Source organism: Natator depressus, chromosome 1 (genome assembly GCF_965152275.1).
Source record: "Natator depressus isolate rNatDep1 chromosome 1, rNatDep2.hap1, whole genome shotgun sequence".
Lineage (NCBI taxonomy): Eukaryota > Metazoa > Chordata > Testudines > Cheloniidae > Natator > Natator depressus.
Genome location: NC_134234.1, coordinates 255,086,694 through 255,107,478, shown reverse-complemented (window position 1 = coordinate 255,107,478; position 20,785 = coordinate 255,086,694). Strand labels below are relative to the sequence as shown.

Sequence of the window (20,785 nt, the reverse complement as noted above, 5' to 3'; positions counted from 1 at the left end):
CCACAAGTCCTCCTTTTCTTTTTGCGAGTACAGACTAAGACAGCTGCTACTCTGAAACGTGTCATTTTACACCAGTGTAATTCCACTGATTGCAGCAAAATCACTCTTGATTTACACCAATGTGTATATGAGCAGAATCCTGCCCTCTATCTGTATGAAGGGATCAATCACCAGTGAAGTGCAGCCTCTTCTCGGGTGGAATGTAATGGCTGTTTAAGAATGCACAGCAACATCCCACAGCTGTCCAGGTGTTTCAGGCAAGCAGTCTGTAATGACCCAGTTGGAACTGGGTCAGGAGAATAGAGGATACACCAAAGTGCATTGGAATCTAATGATCATGAGGCATTAGGGTGTTAATTCTCCTGCATTTCATCCAAAAGATGGTTGTTGGCACCTGTAAAGAGAGGTGCTTCCCCCACCTCAGAGAGCTGTGCTGGGCCTGGGGTCTGTTTGATATGTTGTGGGCAGAGGTGTGGTGTCTTGGAGTAGGGATGCCAGTCAGACCAGGTTGCAAGCATGAGGGAGTTAAACGAAGGCCACTAGTCAGGCTTGGTGGTGCAGGTTGAGCAAATTTTGTTTCTCTGAGAGTTGGGAAGGGATGTGGTTATGACTCTTCTTGGGGCACACAGGGCTGTTGCCAGCAGCCTCCAGTGCAGGGAGTCTTGCCTGTGCCAGCTGGGTGTTAGCTCCCTAACACAACCAGCCTGTCAGCCACTCAGGCGCTCTCCTCTGGGCTGTACGGGCCCTGCAGGTTGACTATGAAGGCTCCCCAGCCTCTGAGCCTTCAAAGTGTCCCCCTGTGGTGTCCAGTCCCTTATCACTGGATACCCCCAGAAATCTCTGTTCCCAAGGGAAGAATTATAGTAAAACAAGAGGACATTTATTTAAGAACAAATAGAGATTCAATAGAAACAAGTTTGTGATGGAAACAAATGGCACCATACAAAACAAAATCATGAAATGTGAAGTAGGGCCTACACTTATTCACAGTTACCTTCCCCATCTAGTCAAATAGATGCTCAGCCCAAAGTTCAGGCATTTGCAGCATTTGCTGCCGCCAAGGAGCTAAGATCCAGTCTTCCATGAAGCACCCACACTCATCGAGTTACCTCCTCAGTGAATGGGTGCAGAGTGTCTCTCCACCCTGTGATCTCCTGAATAAGTCTCTTGTCTTTATTCACAGACAGGGCGATGCCCTCGCCATCCTGCCATCCTTTCCACTGCCAGTGCCAAGTTTTTTCCAATGTTTATACTTCGCTGGTTTTCCATTGACTTTTCTGGGTTGGTGCAAAGGTGGACAACTGAGCAATACAGGGTGACAACTTCCTCCCACTTGAATGGGCCATCACTGAGACACATTATTTCCTGGTGATTCACTTTCAATCCAAGGCCATAAGGGCGTGTTTTTCTATATAACTACATTATTCCTTAAACATCACTCGTACACACATCTCACAATTATTATGAGTATTGATAAGTCACAAGCATTCAGTAGAGATCTCACATGCTACCCTTTATGGATAAAGACCATGAAAGCGGTGTATTAGATGTAGTGAGTTTGTGAGGTCTGAGACAGGAGGTGCTTGTAAAGAACAGTGAACCCTTTCCCCATTGGCACCAATTGGCATCTGTGTCACAGTGGTGAGGCATAGTGAAGACAGCTGGACCGGTATGTGATGGTATGGGGGGCAAGCTGTATATTGAAACCTGCAATAAATAATTAAAGGAGAAGGTCACATGACCCTCATGGCTGTCACAGGGTTCCTCTCTCCTCGGTGTCTGGTTACACTCAAGGATCAAGTTCTAACATCCTGACTGGTGAATTATTAAACCTCCTTGTGGCATTCTCATCCCTTCACATTGGACATGTTTCTTCCTGGTGTCCTGCTGTGCCAGGCAGAGACAGTCTCAACCCATCTAGGTCCTTGCAATTGGATTCTCAGGAGAGTTTTGAGGACAACACGTCCTCTGCCCACCAACTTCTCGATCTCTGGGAGCCCCTCGCCTCCCTTCAAAAGGCTGGTGAGATGGAGCAGTCCTACAGATCCACAATCTTCATCTATAAGGTGAGCTGTTACCTCCCTGCAGGCTGTGGAGTGAAAGGGCTGTTCCCAATTGGCGAGAGATGCATGGGGGTTGGGAGATCCTTCATAAAGGATTTAAAAGCACAAGAGAAACACAATGTTCTGTGGGGGAGATTAAATTAAGATTAATTGATTTAATTTGCTTTGAAAATCTGTGGGCCAGATCCTCAGCTGGTGTAAACTGATGTAGTTCCAAGGCTCTATGAATCCTGGTCTGGTGTGAGAACAGACTAATGGCCGACAGGGTGCATGGTGTAATTCAGCGCGGAACCCAGCGGTGCTGGGGCTAACCTCTGGGCATTCTGGTGTATTAAGGCAGAGCACGTTTCCCAGTGAATCCCTGCTATGGGAGAGCTAGAGAGGCTCAGCTGGGGGGCTGTCCCAGAAGGGAGGGAGGGAGATTGTTTGAAGTGAGCCAAGAGGGTAGAGCAGGAAAGAAACAGGTTGAAACTGAGAAACATTTTGGCTGATCTTAGGAATCCTTTCTAGACAGTGAGGATCTACTGGACTGTGGAATATTCTCCCAGGGAAATGGTGGAAGCCCCATTGCTTGGGACCTATAAAACTAGACTGATCAAAGCCCTGGAGAATACACAGTGGGGAGTACTTCTGCCTTGGCAATGGAGGGGTAAATTACATGTTACCTAACAGGAAAGACCTGTCTCAACACCTGTGTTCTGTGTTCTGTGTGTGTGTGGGGGGGGGGGGGGCTGTATTGAAGGTGTCCAGGGGCGGCATGTGATAGAAAGGTTTCAGAGTAACAGCCGTGTTAGTCTGTATTCGCAAAAAGAAAAGGAGTACTTGTGGCACCTTAGAGACTAGTCTCTAAGGTGCCACAAGTACTCCTTTTCTTTATGTGTTAGAAATTGGCCAGAGAGCTCCCCTGTGTGTGCTCTGCATGACTGGTGTGAAAATCTGTGTGTGTCTGAAGAGCCACCAAGGATTAGTGAGTACTGATATATGTCCAGGCCAATTACTGTGTGCATGTTGTTACAGGTGGTTTTCTAGTTACAGGTGTACATCCGCCTGTGCGCACACAGCATGGGACCTGCTTATAATTGGCATCTTACAGTGAATTTTGAGGGAAGAAAAAAAAACCCTTTCAACAGTAGAGAGTGCCAGTGAACGTAGACAAGTGTTAAGTCTCTGGAGAATCAAACATGCTCAGACACTAGTTTCTCTGACCTCAAGTTGAGGGTAGATTAGTGGCTGTGCAGCTCCTTGCCCTAGCGACCAGACCGATCTCACTGGTCTCCGATGTACAGATCAAATTATACAATGCACCTTTTTGGTAAAGATGCTGCCAGGATCGGAGCTCTTTCTAAAAGAACCCTGCACACAACCATGCCCAGCTGGGTTGGAATGTACAAGGGAGGGTGCTTCCTTTCTGTGCTGGGCTCGTCTCCTCAATTTTGCGCAGTGCTTAAATCCCACATCTGAATTTCCAGACTTCTGCCCCTGCGTGGCGTGCAATAAGGGGTGCTGTGCACACTGCCCACCTTGTTAATACAGTAAATGGACCTATGAGGCTGGGTTAGGACTGCCCCATTACTTGACTCTTATCAACCTATGGGGCCCTGATGCTCATGACATAGTTGCCAGGAAGTGATGACATCCCTGAGGTAGGAAAGAAACCCACTAGATTCTGGGTGACGGTAGTAGCATTTGGGAAAGTTCAGAGGGAAGGGCGAGCTCCTGATCACTCCACCCCGATGTTTGATCTCAGCTAGAAGAGAAGATGCAAGCACTGGACCTCCCCAATGAGGAGGGTGCCTGAGCCTGAAACCAGAGATTGGTGGGATGGGTAGGCTGCAGCTCTGTGGGATGAACCACATAAGGAGGGCACAGGCCTCTTTCATCCCATGGGCATGCAGGAGGATCGCATTAACCTGTTGTGTTCTTTCATCCCTCTCCCTAACTCGGATGGATGACAGAACATCTTGGAGCAGTTTAACCCTGCCCTGGAGAACCTGGTCTACCTGGGCAACAACTACTTACGCACTTTCCACGGTGAGTGCTGTCTCGTCTCCCACCTGTGCCTAGTGGGGGGACAGCTGGGATTGTGTCCATGGGCATCGCCCTCAGTTGGCAGGTGGGGGGGGCGTCAGTCTGTGCTCCTGGGGCTGGTCTGAGCTTGTGGGTAGGCAGGAGAATAGGTGATGAGGATGGGAGGTGGCAAAGAAGGGAAGAGTTGAAGAAAAAGGGGGCAGAGGACAAGGATGGAGCAGGGTCATTTAGGGAAGCTTTAATCCAGCTGCCCTCTCTCCTTGTATTTCTGCAGCACTCTCTAAGGCGGCTGAAGTCTATTTTAAGGCAATACAGAAGATTGGGGAGCAAGCCCTGCAGAGCTCCACCTCACAAATGCTGGGTAAGTTTCTCCAATGACCGTCTCTGGGAGGCAGGTCAATTTGAAATGTTGACCTCCTCTCCATCCCATCCCTGCCCCAGTGCTCCCATCTCACCGAGCGGCATGAGGAATGAAGGACTGCACTGGGAAAGGAGCCTGAGTCTCCTGCATGACAACCCCCGATGCGCTAGGCCCGGTGCGTGCAGCACTCCCAGCCCCCACTGATCCCGAGGCCTGAAAGCTGGGCTTCATACATGGCCTTGCAGAGCACTGACCCCCGCAGAGCACTAGGCTCAGCCTCCCCATGTCCCACCCGCTTCAGAGACGGAAGCCCAGGCCTCCTGCTCTCCGTGGTAGAGCAGCGCACGGAGCCCTGGGGATCGCACAGCCCTGGCTGCAACATTCTGATCCAAGCATCCCAGCTGCCATGTCACACAAACCATGTTCCGCATCCTCCCGGCACTGAGGGAAACTCTGAATACATGAACCAACCGTAACGACGCTGTGCTGCCTTCGTGAGTCTGCAGCCAGCCTGAATCGAGAACTCGGCGAGACGGGAGGCAGCCCCCATTCACCTGTGTGGGTTAGCTCTGAAACCTAAAGATGGCAATTTAACTATTTCACTCCTGATCACGTTAGCAAAAAGATCCAGCTAAACGTGCTTATCTCCCAGTCCCCAACTGCCTCCCATGCCTTCCTCAGACCCCCAGTTGCTTCCTACTCAGCAGCCCGTCACTCTAACTACCCCCATCCGTCGCAACTTATTCATACAAAAATTTGTGGCACATCTCAAACGGAAAACATGGGGACAGTGTAAACTAAATGGACTGTAATATCAAAATAAGCCACGTAGGGCGGGCGCCACTAAGCGTGCTAGCATATTTAATTCTGCATTCTTTACAAACAGGATATTTAATGTAGATGAAGCTGTCACCAAATTTTCAGCCTGCTGCCGCAGTGTCGTGCAGAATCCAGGGTCGATGTGGCTTGCTGTGAAGTACACAACGGCTTGCCCTGGGGCACAGATCCCAGCCTTCCAACCCCTTGCTAACTCCACTATGCAAGAGACTGGGAGACCGGGAGCTGGTACCACGGTTTCATAGAATCATAGAATATCAGGGTTGGAAGGGACCCCAGAAGGTCATCTAGTCCAACCCCCTGCTCGAAGCAGGACCAATTCCCAGTTAAATCATCCCAGCCAGGGTTTTGTCAAGCCTGACCTTAAAAACCTCTAAGGAAGGAGATTCTACCACCTCCCTAGGTAACGCATTCCAGTGTTTCACCACCCTCTTAGTGAAAAAGTTTTTCCTAATATCCAATCTAAACCTCCCCCATTGCAACTTGAGACCATTACTCCTCGTTCTGTCATCTGCTACCATTGAGAACAGTCTAGAGCCATCCTCTTTGGAACCCCCTTTCAGGTAGTTGAAAGCAGCTATCAAATCCCCCCTCATTCTTCTCTTCTGCAGACTAAACAATCCCAGCTCCCTCAGCCTCTCTTCATAAGTCATGTGCTCTAGACCCCTAATCATTTTTGTTGCCCTTCGCTGGACTCTCTCCAATTTATCCACATCCTTCTTGTAGTGTGGGGCCCAAAACTGGACACAGTACTCCAGATGAGGCCTCACCAGTGTCGAATAGAGGGGAACGATCACATCCCTCGATCTGCTCGCTATGCCCCTACTTATACATCCCAAAATGCCATTGGCCTTCTTGGCAACAAGGGCACACTGTTGACTCATATCCAGCTTCTCGTCCACTGTCACCCCTAGGTCCTTTTCCGCAGAACTGCTGCCTAGCCATTCGGTCCCTAGTCTGTAGCGGTGCATTGGATTCTTCCATCCTAAGTGCAGGACCCTGCACTTATCCTTATTGAACCTCATCAGATTTCTTTTGGCCCAATCCTCCAATTTGTCTAGGTCCTTCTGTATCCTATCCCTCCCCTCCAGCGTATCTACCACTCCTCCCAGTTTAGTATCATCTGCAAATTTGCTGAGAGTGCAATCCACACCATCCTCCAGATCATTTATGAAGATATTGAACAAAACCGGCCCCAGGACCGACCCCTGGGGCACTCCACTTGACACCGGCTGCCAACTAGACATGGAGCCATTTATCACTACCCGTTGAGCCCGACAATCTAGCCAGCTTTCTACCCACCTTATAGTGCATTCATCTAGCCCATACTTCCTTAACTTGCTGACAAGAATACTGTGGGAGACCGTGTCAAAAGCTTTGCTAAAGTCAAGAAACAATACATCCACTGCTTTCCCTTCATCCACAGAACCAGTAATCTCATCATAAAAGGCGATTAGATTAGTCAGGCATGACCTTCCCTTGGTGAATCCATGCTGACTGTTCCTGATCACTTTCCTCTCATGTAAGTGCTTCAGGATTGATTCTTTGAGGACCTGCTCCATGATTTTTCCAGGGACTGAGGTGAGGCTGACTGGCCTGTTTCCCACCGCACGCTAAGCTACTAGCCCTCGGGTGTGGTTTATAACATGCAGATTCTGAGGGTAATCGGTGAAATCATAGAAAGGGATTGAGCAGCTGTTATAGAATGAAGCGAATTGGCTGAAACCCTCTCCTCACACCTTGGACCCAGCCCCAGCAGACAGCTTATGCATAGCGATAGTAGTTGGACTTTTGCACCAAGATAACGCTGTGCCCAGTCATCTAACAGTGGCGATTAGTGCTAATGGCCCCTTTGTTCTAACTCTGCGGGAGATTGATGCACACAAGGAGGAAGGTCTGATTATGATACTTTGATCTCTCTTCTTGAAGGTCAAATTTTGATACAGATGTCTGACACCCACAGGCATATGAACTCTGACCTGGAAGTAGTGGTGAGTATCTTGCCATGGCCCATCTCTACTGGGAGCAGCCTGTAGCTGTATGCTGGGCCTAATGGAGCTGTGTTTTATGGAGCTGCGGTGGCCAGATGCCACCTGTTGTTTCCATACCGAGTTTCGGGTGGGTTGCTCCCAGTTTGTGGTGAACAGAACTGGGGGAGGGGGTAGGGTTGCCAACTTTCTACTCGCACAAAACCGAACACTCTTGCCCCGCCCCTCCTTTGAGGCCCTGCTCCTTTTCTGAAGCCCTGCCCCCTCTTACTCCATCCCCCCCTCCCTCTGTCGCTCACTCTTCCCACCCTCACTCATTCACTCATTTTCACCAGGCTGGGGCAGGGGGTTGGGTGCTGGGGGTGGAGTGTGAGGGTTCCAGCTGAGGGTGCGAGCTCTGGTGTGGGGCCGGGGATGAGGGATTTGGGGTGTAGGAGGGGGCTCCAGACTGGGACTGAGGGGTTTGGAGGGTGACGGGGATCAGGGCTGGGGCAGGGGGTTGGGGCATGAGGGCGGGTGAGGACTCTGGCTGAGGTTGAAGACTCTGGGGTGGGGCTGGGTATCAGGGGTTTGGGGTGCAGGAGGGTGCTCCGGGCTGGGATCGAGGGGTTCAGAAGGTGGGAGTGGGATCTGGGCTGGGGCAGGGGTTGCGATGTGGGAGGGGGTGCAGGCTGCGGCTGGGGGTGTGGGCTCTGGGGTGGGGCTGTGGATGAGGGGTTTGGCATGCAGGTGGGTGCTCCGGGATGGGACTGAGGGCAGAAGGAGGATCAGGGCTGGGATAGGGGGTTGAGGTGTGGGAGGGGATCAGGGGTGCAGGCTCCAGGTGGCGCTTACCTCAAGCAGCTCCCAGAAGCAGCGGCATATCCCCTCTCCGGCTCCTACGTAGAGGCACAGCCAGGCAGCTCTGCGTGCTGCCTCGTTCGCAGGTGGTGCCCCCGCAGCTGCAGTTCCCAGCAAATGGGAGCTGCAGAGCCGGTGCACAGGAGCCGGAGGTGGGCCATGCTGCTGCTTCCGGGAGCTGTGTGGAGCCACAGCAGGTAGGGAGCCTGCCTTAGCCCCCCTGCGCTGCTGACTGGACTTTTAACAGCCCGGTCAGCAGTGCTGACCAGAGCCGCCAGGGTCCCTTTTCGACCAGGTGTTCCAGTCGAAAACCTAGGAGGGGGATGTAATCTAAGCAGCATCCAGTTCTGATGTGCCTATATTTCCATCTCCCTCCCTGGTAGTGCTGTTGGCGGTGGGGGTAGAATGGGGAGGACTTGTGTAAAAACAAGGATGTTAACCCTTTCCCAGCTGTGCGGTTGTTATTGATATGACAGCAGTGTCTAGAGGTCCCAACCTACATGGAGAGACAGCCTTCGCCCCTGAGAGCTTTCCGTCTGGATAGACAAGACAAAAGGTGGGAGGAAAAGCGGTATCGACTCTCTGTCTGCAGGTGCCTGGCTAAGCGTGTCCATCAGAAGGCAGAGGAATGGGGTTTCTCCTGGGCACTCCCTAACTCTCCCGTTTCGGGTCCTCCCACCCCCCAGCTGTCAGCAGTGCCCAGTAACACCAGTTGCTAGGGGCGGTTTGTAACAACTTCTCTGTCACGTCTAGGCTCAGACGTTCCACAAAGACCTGCTGCAGCACATAGAGAAAAACACCAAGCTGGACATGCAGTTCATCAAGGTGAGCCCCAGTCCTTCCCTGTCCCTCCTGAGCTCTTTGCAGGCTTCCCCCTCCCTTACCCCTAAGCAGGGTGCTGGAGCTCTCTCCCCACACCCTCACTGTGCCCCTCCCTCCTTTGAGTCCCTTAGCACAGCTCAGGCTTTCACCTTCTCGCTGGTTTAGATCATTGTTTCATCCCTGAGGTGTTTTCAAGGATATTCCAGGCTTTCCCTGGGGCAGAGGTTGGGGAGTGTCTCTCGCCAACTGGAGAAAGAGAGACTTTCCTTCTGCCTAGCTGCCATGTCCTCATGGGCTGACTTGGCCAGCTCTCCTTTAGAGTTGCTAGGATTCACTGGACTCCTAAGTCCCATTTTCAAAAGGAATTTACGCCCATTGACTTTCAATGAGATTTAGACTCCTAAGTCCCCTCCCCGCTTTAGAAAACGTTCCTCATAGTTTCTGGTCTCCTTCTGTGCTCTCGGCAGGACAGCCATCACCGGTACGAACTGGAGTATCAGCACAGGGCTGCCAACCTGGAGAAGTGCATGTCGGAGCTGTGGAGGATGGAGAGGACTCGAGACAAAAACACCTGGGAAATGAAGGTGGGAAATGAAGGGGAGGTAAGGATGGCCCTGAGACGCAGGCGAGTCTGGATTGAGGAGAGTGGTCATCACAAGTTAATGCTGATGATGCCTCCAGAGCCCTAGATAGCTTCTAGCTTGTCTCTCCCTTCCTTAGAATGCAAGGGGGCGCTCCCTGAGATGCAAAAGACAGCAAGCTGAAACACAGATAGGAGACATACTTTTTCACACAGGGTACCGTTAATCTGTGGAACTCCCTCCTGCAGAATGTTTCTGAGGCAAACTGCGTGGAAAGACTAAAATAAGATTAGGGGCCAGATCCCTATAAATGTTGTATGCTGCTTCAGCATAACAAAGGGGTTGTAAAGGCTGATGACCCAGTCATGTGAGGGGAACCCCGGGTGTATGCCCCCAAATACTGCTCTGTGTAGACTCAGGGTGCTGCACTGACATCAATCCCTCCTCCGCTTGTCCACCCAGGAGAATGTGAGGCGCTTGCAGTCAGAGATGCAGGCATTTGTCTCTGAGAGCCAGCGGGCTGCCGCGCTGGAGGAGAAGCGCCGCTACCGCTTCCTGGCTGAAAAGCACCAGCTGCTCTCCAGCACCTTCCTCCAGGTGTACAGCAGGGTAAGGAGGGGGCTTGACCTGAGGTTGGGGGGAGGGACATAGCCATAGCCCCTTTGTCCTGCCCTGAGTGCAGGGGACTGGACTAGAAGACCTCTTGAGGTCCCTTCCAGTCCTACATTTCTATGATTCTATGTGGGGATGTGTAGCTTACAATCCTTGTCTAAGAAAAGTTTCTTACCTAAAGCAGCTTTTCCGCATCACCGACCCACATGGTGGGGGATCCACCATTCGAAGATACAGAGAGCGCTGCCTCTTTGTCCACTATGTGTTGGTTCACAAGGGGCCCTTCTGCTTCTCTTTATACCCCTCAAAGTTCATTGTCTTTTCCTTAAGAGTTAGGATGACCCGCCGGGGTTCAGACTGCAGTATCCTGCAGTGTGCCGATGTCATGCTATTGCCCCATCCTCCTGATAACTGGTGTTTACCTCCGAGGCAAATTGTCTCTGGCATCATCATGCTCAATTGACATCATAGACCAAGGCAAGCAGGCAAATCAACATTCCTTTGTCTAGGACAAACTTGTTCATGAGGTCTGCCCCCAAAGCATAACGCATTTCTGGCACATGTACATAGCTCTTAACACACCGTCCATCACACAATGATATTCATGACCGGTGTGTCACCAGATTTGAGCTGATACTTCACACAACACTCGTCATAGATAAATGCCGTGACGGCAGTGTGTTAGGGGTAGTGAGTGTGTCAGGCCTGATGGGAGTTACAGAACAGTCGGCCCTCTGCCAATCAGGATTGAGGGGCTCGTAGAGTGGCGAGGGTGTCTCACCTGCCTCAACCTGCGGATGGTAATGCACTTGGGTACAGGTTGCAGCTTGTTTTGGGTCCTCACTCTTTAATTTCCCCTTTCCCCCTCACAGCTGGTCTGCTCCCATTCTCCCCCTGATCTCTCCTCTCTCTCTCTTTCCCCAGGCCTGGGGCATCATCCAGAGCAAGGTGCCAAAGTGGAAGGAGCAGTTGGAGGCCAGCCGCAATCCAAGCAGCAGACACTCCCCGAGCCTGCTCAGTGCCTCCCATGGCCAGGGGTACCCGTCAGGCCGCCTGACTCCCAGCCGCCTCGACATGGTGAGAAAAATGCCAACAAACCATCTGTCCAGTAATGGGGGGGTGCCTGGGATGGCCCCTCCCAGGGCAGAGATCCCAGAACAGAGGGTCAGCCCAGCTTTTTCCCAGGGTCTGTTATTTTTTGAGGGGTGGGAGGCAATCCCCTGTGTACCCCATTAATCTATACCTCCAGGCCTCACCTGATTTTCCTCCCTTGGTAGCATTAGCTATACAAGACGAGGTGTGGGGGGGTGGATGGGGAAAGCTTGTGTGTGTGTGTAGGAGTGTTGGGGGTGGGGAAGGATACAATCCTTTAGGGACCAGGCTTCTCTCGAAGAGAGATCTCCTCTGTGTGGTGCTCACGCTCACCTTCATTTCCTTCCAACAGCCTCAGAGGCCTCTGGGAGATTTTGGCTCAGCCATGACTGGACGTAGTTCAAGCCCCTTCCCCCAGGAGCCTGCAGAACTTCTTAGACCCTCTCCTCAGCCAGAGCCAACCAGGAGAGGTCTGCAGAAGACTTCATCTGCTGGTAAGACTGGGTAGATGGGGGTAGTGGTGTGAGGCTAGTTGTACCTTATTTGAGCAGGTACAGGCTGGATTTGGGAGGGACAAATTTGTCCATAATGCATTTGTCCCAGGGTGAACTTGGGCACCTGTTCTATGCAAGGGCGAGAGGGCAGGGTATATGGAGGGTGGGGGTGAAGGCCACAAGAGAATGAACAGGGAGCCAAACGGGCAGGGGCAGGGCCCCTTTAGGGAAGCTGTGTGAGTGGGATAGGGAAGCCCAGGTCCTAATGGACAATGGAGGCTTCTCACTCCTTCAGTGGTGGGTCCCTCCTAGCCAGGCTGGGGTTTTGCAGGGGGAGTCTGGGGTTGAAAGAAGCCCTCTGAATCCTCTCACGCCTTGGCGGCTCCTGGCAGGCTCACTCTCCGCCAGCCAGCGCTCGCGCTCCAGCTCCTTCGGGGAGCGGGCAGGAGGAGGCAGCAACGTGTTTAGAGTCCAGACAATTGTGCCCCACTCTGCTGGCACCAACCGCACCTTGCTGGGGTTCAACCTCGGGGACATCATCACGGTGCTGATCCCAGAGGCGCAGAACGGCTGGCTGTATGGCAAGCTAGAGGGATCATCCACGTAAGTGCGCTCGGCCTGTCTCCGTGGCGCTGGGCTGGAGGGGGGATCTTGGTGAAGGCAGCAAGCCAGCTGTGAAGAGCTGAGCTCCAAGGGTTAATGCCCTGCCCTCAAGCCTTCCTGCTTAAAAAAGGCAACACCGGTCGCCGTCTAGCCGAGGGGTTTCTCACTTACATGGGCAGCAGCTACTGCTCCGGCACAGTGCTTGGCACCACATGGAACAGTTACCGAATGGCACAACAGGTGCCATCCCTGACCTGGCATCCGATATGGGGCATGGGTTACTGGCAACGTGGGGCAGGGTGTGGGTTGGAATTTGTGCTCGCCATATAGTTCTTACCCAGATGCTGCCTTTCTATTTGAGGTTCATTAGTCCCAGCTGTGTCTACCTTAGGAGCAGGGGAGTTTCCAGAAGAGAGTCCCAGGGGAGTCTCCAAAACTGTCCTCACTTTCTGGAGTTGGCCTTGTCTCTGTCCAAAAAAGTGTCCAGTATGAGCCCCCTCCCAACGGTGCAGGGGGAGGTTTCCCAGGAAAACCCAGGTGCTGGTGGCTTAGTAAATGGTGCTCTTTCCTCTAAGTCGTCCCTGAACGAAGGCCTTGACCTGGTGCTAGTGGGGGTCCATGTGCTGCTGGAAGTGCTGTTCTTTCAGCTCAGATGCAAGGCAAAGGCTCGGTGACTGGTGGCCATTTTAAGATCTCATCATGGCCCTCCATGCAATGGGCATGTTTGCCCCTGTGCCCTGGCCAGACTCCACGACGTAAGGGAAAGGGAATGCTAAGAAACGTGTTGCTGCAAAGGCTCATTGTCCCTTCTGTCTCCGGGGCCTTAGGAGCGGCTGGTTCCCCGAAGCTTTCGTAAAGCCCCTGGAGGGAGTAAGAGACCCGGAGGAACTGCCCACCAGGTAATGGGAGCTGCTGAAGTGCATGTTTGTACGTCTTTCACGCAAGTGTGTGATGCACTATCCTGTGTGGTGCTGCCCATCAAGGCTACGGCTCTTGAGCACACTAAAGAACTTGTCTGAGGGCCATTGGCACCCTTGGACATGGCTTTTCTCGATTAAACTGTGACATGTTGCTCCCATTACGGCTCTCCCAATAAGGGCACAATATTTCCAGAGGCCTTTAAATCTCTAGTTAGGTAAATCCTAGGGGCACATATTCCGTGTGGAAACCGACATATTCCCTCTGGAGAGATCCTGGGAAGGGGGAGGACCCAGACCACATTTGCTGTATGGAGAGATCCCAGAGCACTCTTCCCCAGAGCTGGATTCTGGCCTTTTCTTCTTGGGATCTCTCCTTTCCGCTCTTGTTCAGGTCCTTCCCTCTGCGGAGCAGTCACAGCGTGGATGGCCTGGATTGCCCCAGTGTCCCATCAGCAGGAAATTACCGACACAACGTTGCCCCGCCCCAGTCACCAAGCCCTTCTCCAGCCTCACGTGGTGCTGGCAGCCGCCGGAGCAGCTTGGTTAGTGCTGCTGCTCCTTCGGATTCCAAGGTGAGTGGGCGCGGCGCTATTCTAACCTGAGCTAAGGCAGTGAGAAGGGATCTGTGGGTTAGGGTGTGTCCCCCAACCAACACTGACCTTTGCTTTCACATCCTTTCTAATTATGAGGATAGTTAACCGGTTACCAAGGGAGGCTGTGGAAACCCCCATCACGGGAGGGTTTTAAGAACAGGCTGGACAAACACCTGTCAGGGATGGTCTAGGTTTAGTCAGTGCCTCAGTGCAGGGAGCTGGACTTGGTGACCTCTTGAGGACCCTTCCAGCCCTACATTTCTGGGATGCCATGATACACACCCGCTCCAACCAGGCTTAGCGGGAAGGGAAGGGTCATCCTGACCTCGCTGAATCGCAGATTTCATCCATCTCTCCCATGTTTCTGGGCCTCTTTAGTGCTGCTGCTGGTCATCCATGAATCCACCCTAGCTGATCTCAGCTACTCTGCTGGGGATGGGCTGCTTTGCAGCTACTCCCGTCCATCCCTTTGCACCTCCCTGCAAGATGAAGTCGTCTTCAGCACAGCTCCTGTCCATCCGTCCCTAGCAAACTCTGTGCTCTATCCCGTGGGAGAGCCCTGGCCTCTGTGCTCCTCTCACTTCTTACCTTTATTACGCAGCAGGGGCCCTTCAGTTCACTCCTCTTCTCCACGACATCCCAGCCTGGTTTCTGGTGGCTCCGGGGTGGCAGCTCTTTCTGCTAAAAGTAGGACCATGAGTGATGGAGCTGGGCTGGAGACCAGCTGACAGAGATGCCGTCCTCCTTGCCCTGATAAGGCTAGGGATAGCTCTTTTGGGTGCCTCTTCTAAAGGCAGCTGAGGATGGGGAAGGGTGAATAAAAGCCTGGGAGCAGAGGGCCCGCATTTCGGTCTCAGCAAGATGGGGGATAGAATACAGAGGCTTTCATCCAATTTGGACCCAGAATGGGGCAGGAAGGCAGGGTGAAGGGCAGAAGTGTGTTTGGATGGCACAGGGGATTGGGGGATGGGATTTGGAGCCTGTTCTCTCTAGGTGATTGGTTCCAGTCCGAGGCTGGAGGGACCTGGATGGTTCAAGAGATTGAGAAATGGAATATGTAGCTTTTCACCTCTGGGTCTGTGGTTCTGGTGAAGCCCCAGTCTGCCCAGCTTGGGGGACTGGGATGTGGACATGTAACCTACCCTCTAAAAGTCACTGGTTCCAATCCAGACCCAGGTTGGGAAACTGGACACCTCAGGTGATCGAGGAGTGGGAGCTTATCTCCTCTGGCTCTGAGCCAGCTGCAGGTCAGCAGTCAATGAACGTCAATCCCAGCTGATGACTGTGGAGCAAGCTGTGTGAAATGAGTTGGGGTCTTAATCCAGCGCCTAGTGGGGCAGATATTTGCATCACAAGTCCCCCTATCGCCAGTTGTTATCACTCCCTTCGGGGGCTCGGCAGGTACCAGGATGAAATGGGCTGTGGCACCTGAACTCTCCTCTCCTCTCCGGGTTGGTCCCTCCAGGGCAGCCCAGAGGCCGTTTAGGGCCGTGTATGTTGGGATCTTGCTGTATCTGTATATTCTATGAGTAGGGCCCTACCAAAGTCACTGCCCATTTTGGTCAATTTCACAGTCACAGGGTTTTAAAAATAGTAAATGTCATGAGTTCAGCTATTTAAATCTGAAATTTCACGGTGTTATAATTGTAAGGGTCCTGATCCAAAGAGGCATTGTGGGGGGTCGCAAGGTCATTGTAGGGGGGGTTGCGGTGCTGCTACCCTAACTTCTGCACTGCTGCTGGTGACGGCGCTGCCTTCAGAGCCGGGCAGCTGGGGAGCGGCAGCTGCTGGCCGGGAGCCCAGCTCTGAAGGCAGCGCCACCGCCAGCAGCAGCGCAGAAGGAAGGATGGCACGGTGTGGTATTGACACCCTTACTTCTAGGCTGCTGCCTGCACAGCTGGGCCCTCAGTCAGCAGCCGCCATCCTCCGGCACCCAGCTCTGAAGGCAGCACCCTGCCAACAGCAGCACAGAAGTAAGGGTGGCAATGCCATACCATGTCACCCTCCACCAGCAGCAGCGCAGAAGGAAGGATGGCATGGTGTGATATTGACACCCTTACTTCTGCGCTGCTGCCTTCAGAGCTGGGCGCCGGAGAATGGCGGCTGCTGACTGAGGACCCAGCTCTGAAGGCAGCAGTGCAGAAGTAAGGGTGTCAATACCACACCGTGATATCCTTCCTTCTGCGCTGCTGCTGGTGGAGGGTGACATGGTATGGCATTGCCACCCTTACTTCTGTGCTGCTGTTGGCAGAGTGCTGCCGTCAGAGCTGGGTGCCTGCCCAACAGCCACTGCTCTCTGGCTGACCGGCTCCGAAGCCAGTGCAGACATAAGGGTGGCAATATCATGACCCCCCTGCAACTCCCTTTTGGGTCAGGACCCCCAGTTTGAGATACGCTGGTCTCCCCTGTGAAATCTGTATACTATTGGGTAAAAGCACATAAAAGACCAGATTTCACAGGTGGGGAGACCAGATTTCACAGTCTGTGACCTGTTTTTCATGGCCGTGAATTTGGTAGGGCCCTATATATGAGGCTATAGGAAACATGCAGGGGGCGGGAGATGGTATCCCAGGCCCTCCTGTGATCAGAGGGGGCATCTCTGGCCATGCTGGCCTGTGAATTCTAGTGCCAGTTTCATTTGTTTGCTCTTTGCTGTGCTCTGTGGATCCTAAACTCCCATGATCAGAAATGCACCCTCCTCCCTGAGAAAGAGAGGGGGGCCTGGGAGCCTGTGTGTGGAGGGACAAAATCCCCTCTTCCCCTGCACAGAAAGGGGGATATTTGTTCTCTGCAATTCTCCTTTAGTGGGATTTTTCAAAAGCACCTAAGCTATTTAGGAGCCCAAGTCCAATAAATGGGAATTGGAGACTGGGATATGGAGTCTATCATCCCGTTAGTGGGACTTGGGCTTTTTAATTGTTTAGGTTCTTTTGAAAATCCCACTGTGTGTGTGTGTGTGTGTGTGTCTTTCCCTCCTCCACCCTTTGTGCCTCTCTCTAACCTGCACAATGTGCTTGCTCTCAGCTTTTGACCCTTTATCTCGTTTTGTTGCAGAAGTCAGCTGTGCAGGAGCAGCCCCCAGAGCTCTTCCCCCGGTAAGTGAAGTCTGGGATCCCTGGTGGTTTTATCTTATTGTTTGGAAAGTCCTGGAGAACTGGGGAGGTGCCTGGGGAAAAAGCAAGTGTGGTACCAGTCTTCCAAAAAAGGAAGGAAGGGTGATCATGACAATTACTGCCCTGTTGACTGACTCCTATCGCTGTTAAAATCATAGAACAATGAATGAGAGGAAGGAAAAAACACTCAGGCTCTAGAAAGGCCCCCCCAGGCTCCTCTCTGGCCTCTCCTGGGGGAACTGGAATAAGAGCTCTCAGGTTGAGGAGATGATGAATTGGGTCCCTCAGAACTGCCCATTTGGAAGGGTCCAAAGGGAGGGAGTAACTAAGAGCAAATTAGGATAGGAAAGTCAGGCCAGTGAGAGCTGCTGGGTCATCACTTAGTCTCCCAAGGGAAGCGGTATGGAAGCCCCATCATGAGGGACACTAAAACTATTCTGGACGGGCACTAGCAAATGTACCATAGTGAGCAAGCTGCACCAGCCCCAGGGAGATGACAAGGTGGATCTGACAGGCTTTTGCCATCTCCTCTCTGTCCTCTGAACCTTTCTGAGAATACAAAGTGGGGTGAGCTCTCTAGTGGGGGATGGGATGGGCGACTGGCAGGGCAGGAGGCGACTCTCGGAAATGCTGCCCAATGGTCAAGGCAGATTGAAATAGCAGGGGGACCTCTTGCTTGCCCCAGCCAAAGGGCAGGGGGAGAGGAGGAGCCGCATGCCCAAGTCACCTCCCTGTTCTCTCTTATTTGAACCATTGCTTCCCCCCTCCAACTCCTCCTCCTTCACTGGCTAATTGCTCATCTTGTGAACTGTGCCAGGGTGGAGGAGGGGTTCCTGTCCAGGGAGAGGGAGGGGAGTGGCTCTACCAGGAGGGGGTGAAGAGGAGAGGGAGGGAATGGCCCTGTCAGGAGGAGGTGAGGGGGGGGCAGTCCCATGCAGGGAAGGAAGGGGACTGGACCTGTCAGGGGGCATGAGGAGGAAGGTTACCAGGAGAGAGTACGGGGATGTATTATAATTAATGGCATTGATAACTTGCACCTAGTGGGCCCCCATCTGAATGAGACTGTTTCCCACTCTCAGCAGGGAAACTTTCCGCTGTCCCTGCAGTGGGTCCCCATAACATTCTCTGTGACGGGGCCTCTGCCAGGGCCCCATGGCCGGGCGGTACTGAAACAGGCTTTCCTGAGCCTTTATTTCTCCTCTTGCCTTTCTCCTTACAGCGGCACCAACCCGTTTGCCACAGTAAAGCTGCGCCCCACCGTCACCAACGACCGGTCGGCACCCATCATCCAGTGAAAGGAGGCCGTGGAGAGCAGCGGATTCTGGGGGGTTGACAGAAGCAGAAGTGCTAGAGAAACAGTCCTTTCCCATTCCTGGGCCACCGTGACCTCGGGTTGGCGCTAACCTAGTGCAGTTTCTCAGGGCACGGCCCCAGCAGTGGAGCGTCTCTGTTTTTACTCCCTGTGTCTGGCGCTCTCCAGCAGTAAATAGATTCCCTGGTTTTCTTTGGCGTTCTCTTTGGAGTGACATGTGTGATGCTGGTCATGCTGAGTGGAAGGCGTCCCCGGGATACCGGTGCTGGTAGCATGGGCAGGGGGTTGCTTATACCTAAGCACTGGGAACTGGAGGAGGGCATGTCTCTCGTTGGTCTGTGCACCTGCGCTGCAAGGGGCGCTATTGGCAGGGGAAAAGGAGAACCCTACCCAGCCCCTACTCTCTTTGTTGTAAAGCACTGACGGTTATTTGGCCACTGAGCAGATTCCTGACCTACGTTTGGGGTTAGGTCTCTGCTCGATGGCGGATAACTGCACGGCAGGGGTCTTCTCCTCTTGGCCCCTCACCCCAGGGCCTTGGGCAACTGGCCACTGAGTTTCCAAGAGCTTTGTGGGGAGGCTGCCTGCCCGTTCACAGTGCCCTCTCCTCCACCCTCTTGCTTGGTAGCCCCAGGGTTGGATTAAGATGGAAGGGGAAACCCAGCTGCGCAGCCTTGTTTGATTCTGTACATAATAACAATAATATATTTTTTAAATAAAATGGAAAACACAACCTCCCTGTGCGTCCTGGTTCCTCTGACTGTCCTTCCTGTCTGCCTCCCCGGGGGGATGCCAGGGGCAGGTGTCCACCAGGGAAACTAAGATTTGGGAAAGCTTAGCCTTGGGTAGGTCCACACAGTAAGCGGCAGCTTGTGGCAGTCTCAGAACCTGCATCTACAGCCTTGGGCTTGTGGGGCTTGCACTACGGCTCTAGAAATAGCTGTGTAGACCTTCGGGCTTGGTGTGGAAGCCTAGGCAGGTGGGTTGGCTTCAGAGCCCGAGGTGCAATAGCAACCTGGCTGTTTTTAGCACCATGGCGAGAGCCCCAGGCTGTTGACCTAGGCTCTGAATCTCACTGCTGCAGGCTGTGTAGACATACCCTATGGTGCCGAAGCCTTGCTAATACGTGTGGCTCGAGTGGTTAAACCACCTCGACAAACCTCTGAGTCTTCTGCCTCCACCTGCCTAAGGGACCGGGAGTTTGCTCCTCAGCCTTGCTGTGGCCCCTTGGTGCTGGGTAAAACGGAGGAAAGGGTCTCCAATGCTCTTGCTATCGGGAGCCACCTGCCTGCTTCTCTTGGCCTCACCAATTCTCCATCTCATTTACAATCTCGCTTCTCCTGTGCTGCAACTTCACTAATGTCTCCTTTCCTTCGTTTGAATTCAGCTTCACAGCAGCACCGAACACCGTGGTGTGTTTTGAGCCAGAGTTCTTGTGAAAGCCATTGCCCGGAGGAAAGCTGTAGGGTGTGTGTGTGTGAGAGAGACAGACAGACAGGCAGGCAGGCCTGCAGCTGTATTAGAGCTGTGGTTTTAACATGTACATCCTCCTTGCCCCCTCACCCTGGACATTCTGCTCCTTCCATGCAAGTTGGCCCTCAAGAGTGGAGTAAGAGGTGGGTGACCTCCTAACCTCACACTGAGTACCTGTAATTTCCAGCCATTAGGGGGCAGCAAAGTCCTGTGTTCCCTTTCCCTCGCTGAGCACAGGGCGCCGCCCTGCTGAGAGAAGGCCTGGGGGTCTCTGGGAGGCAGGGCGGTGGGTGTTCCTAGAGAAGCCAGTCCAGAGTACTGAGGAGGGTGATGTGGCTGGAGGGTTGAGTGAGTGGTGCCCAGAGAATGGCAAGGAGGCGTGAGCTCTCCCCATACAGACCATTGGCACCAGGGGATATCTAGAGCTGCAGGAACGGGGGTCCTACTAACCCTCTCCCCATCCACCTCTCTGCACTGGAATGTGGCACCCCCCTTGCTTCCCCCCGTTACCCCTGCACAGAGTGTGGTTCCCCGGGAGAATCGGTGGCGCCAGCCCCTTGCTCAGGTGTTGAGTTTGAGAGTCACCTTTTAAACCGGCTTTAATGAAGATACGCCTGGCCTCCCTGTCTCCGGCTGGGTCACTGCAGTGTGTGTGTGGAGGGGGGGGTGCGGGGGGGGTTCTTCCCCGCACTCGGTGCTTCACGAGGCCTGCACACAAACCCAGCATTGTTGTTTTGAGCTCTCCTGGGGGGAGGGTGGGGAGAGACCTGCTGCAGCTGCTTTAGCCAATTAGCCTTATTAATAGACATTCACCACCACCACCACCACCCTCCCCCGCAGCTCCCCAAAGCCCCTCCAGCTCCCTTCCCTCCCTGCTCTGTTACCCCTGCCCCCCTGCCGGAATTTAGAGATGGAGGAGGGGGAAGGAAGCTAAGAAGCTTAATGGATTAAACAGCAAGCCTTTCACTTCTGGGGACCAGGGTGTGCATGTCTTAAATCCTTTGGCCACACCTGGAATGAGTCTTGCCGGTCTCAGGTGGAAAGCAGACTTCT

General features: G+C 53.2%; 1 protein-coding gene across 1 annotated transcript; it reads left to right on the top strand.

Moving 5' to 3' along the window:
* Positions 1 to 93: 93 nt before the first annotated feature.
* Positions 94 to 18,972, top strand: BAIAP2L2 (BAR/IMD domain containing adaptor protein 2 like 2). The gene is made up of 14 exons (XM_074950127.1): positions 94 to 2,066; positions 4,019 to 4,094; positions 4,366 to 4,452; positions 7,219 to 7,280; positions 8,871 to 8,942; positions 9,407 to 9,523; positions 9,983 to 10,129; positions 11,057 to 11,209; positions 11,577 to 11,718; positions 12,111 to 12,321; positions 13,149 to 13,220; positions 13,633 to 13,813; positions 16,889 to 16,929; positions 18,167 to 18,972. The coding sequence occupies exons 1-14, from the start codon at positions 2,028 to 2,030 to the stop codon at positions 18,240 to 18,242; spliced, it is 1,476 nt and encodes a 491-aa protein (XP_074806228.1). The 5' UTR covers positions 94 to 2,027; the 3' UTR covers positions 18,243 to 18,972.
* The last annotated feature ends 1,813 nt before the right edge of the window (positions 18,973 to 20,785 follow it).

Excerpts from the sequence above, each read along its gene's own strand:
- BAIAP2L2 (XM_074950127.1), top strand. The coding sequence starts at position 2,028 with ATGGAGCAGTCCTACAGATCCACAATCTTCATCTATAAG. Across the intron at positions 2,067-4,018 it reads CCACAATCTTCATCTATAAG|AACATCTTGGAGCAGTTTAA; the intron begins GTGAGCTGTTAC and ends GATGGATGACAG. Across the intron at positions 11,719-12,110 it reads GCAGAAGACTTCATCTGCTG|GCTCACTCTCCGCCAGCCAG; the intron begins GTAAGACTGGGT and ends GGCTCCTGGCAG.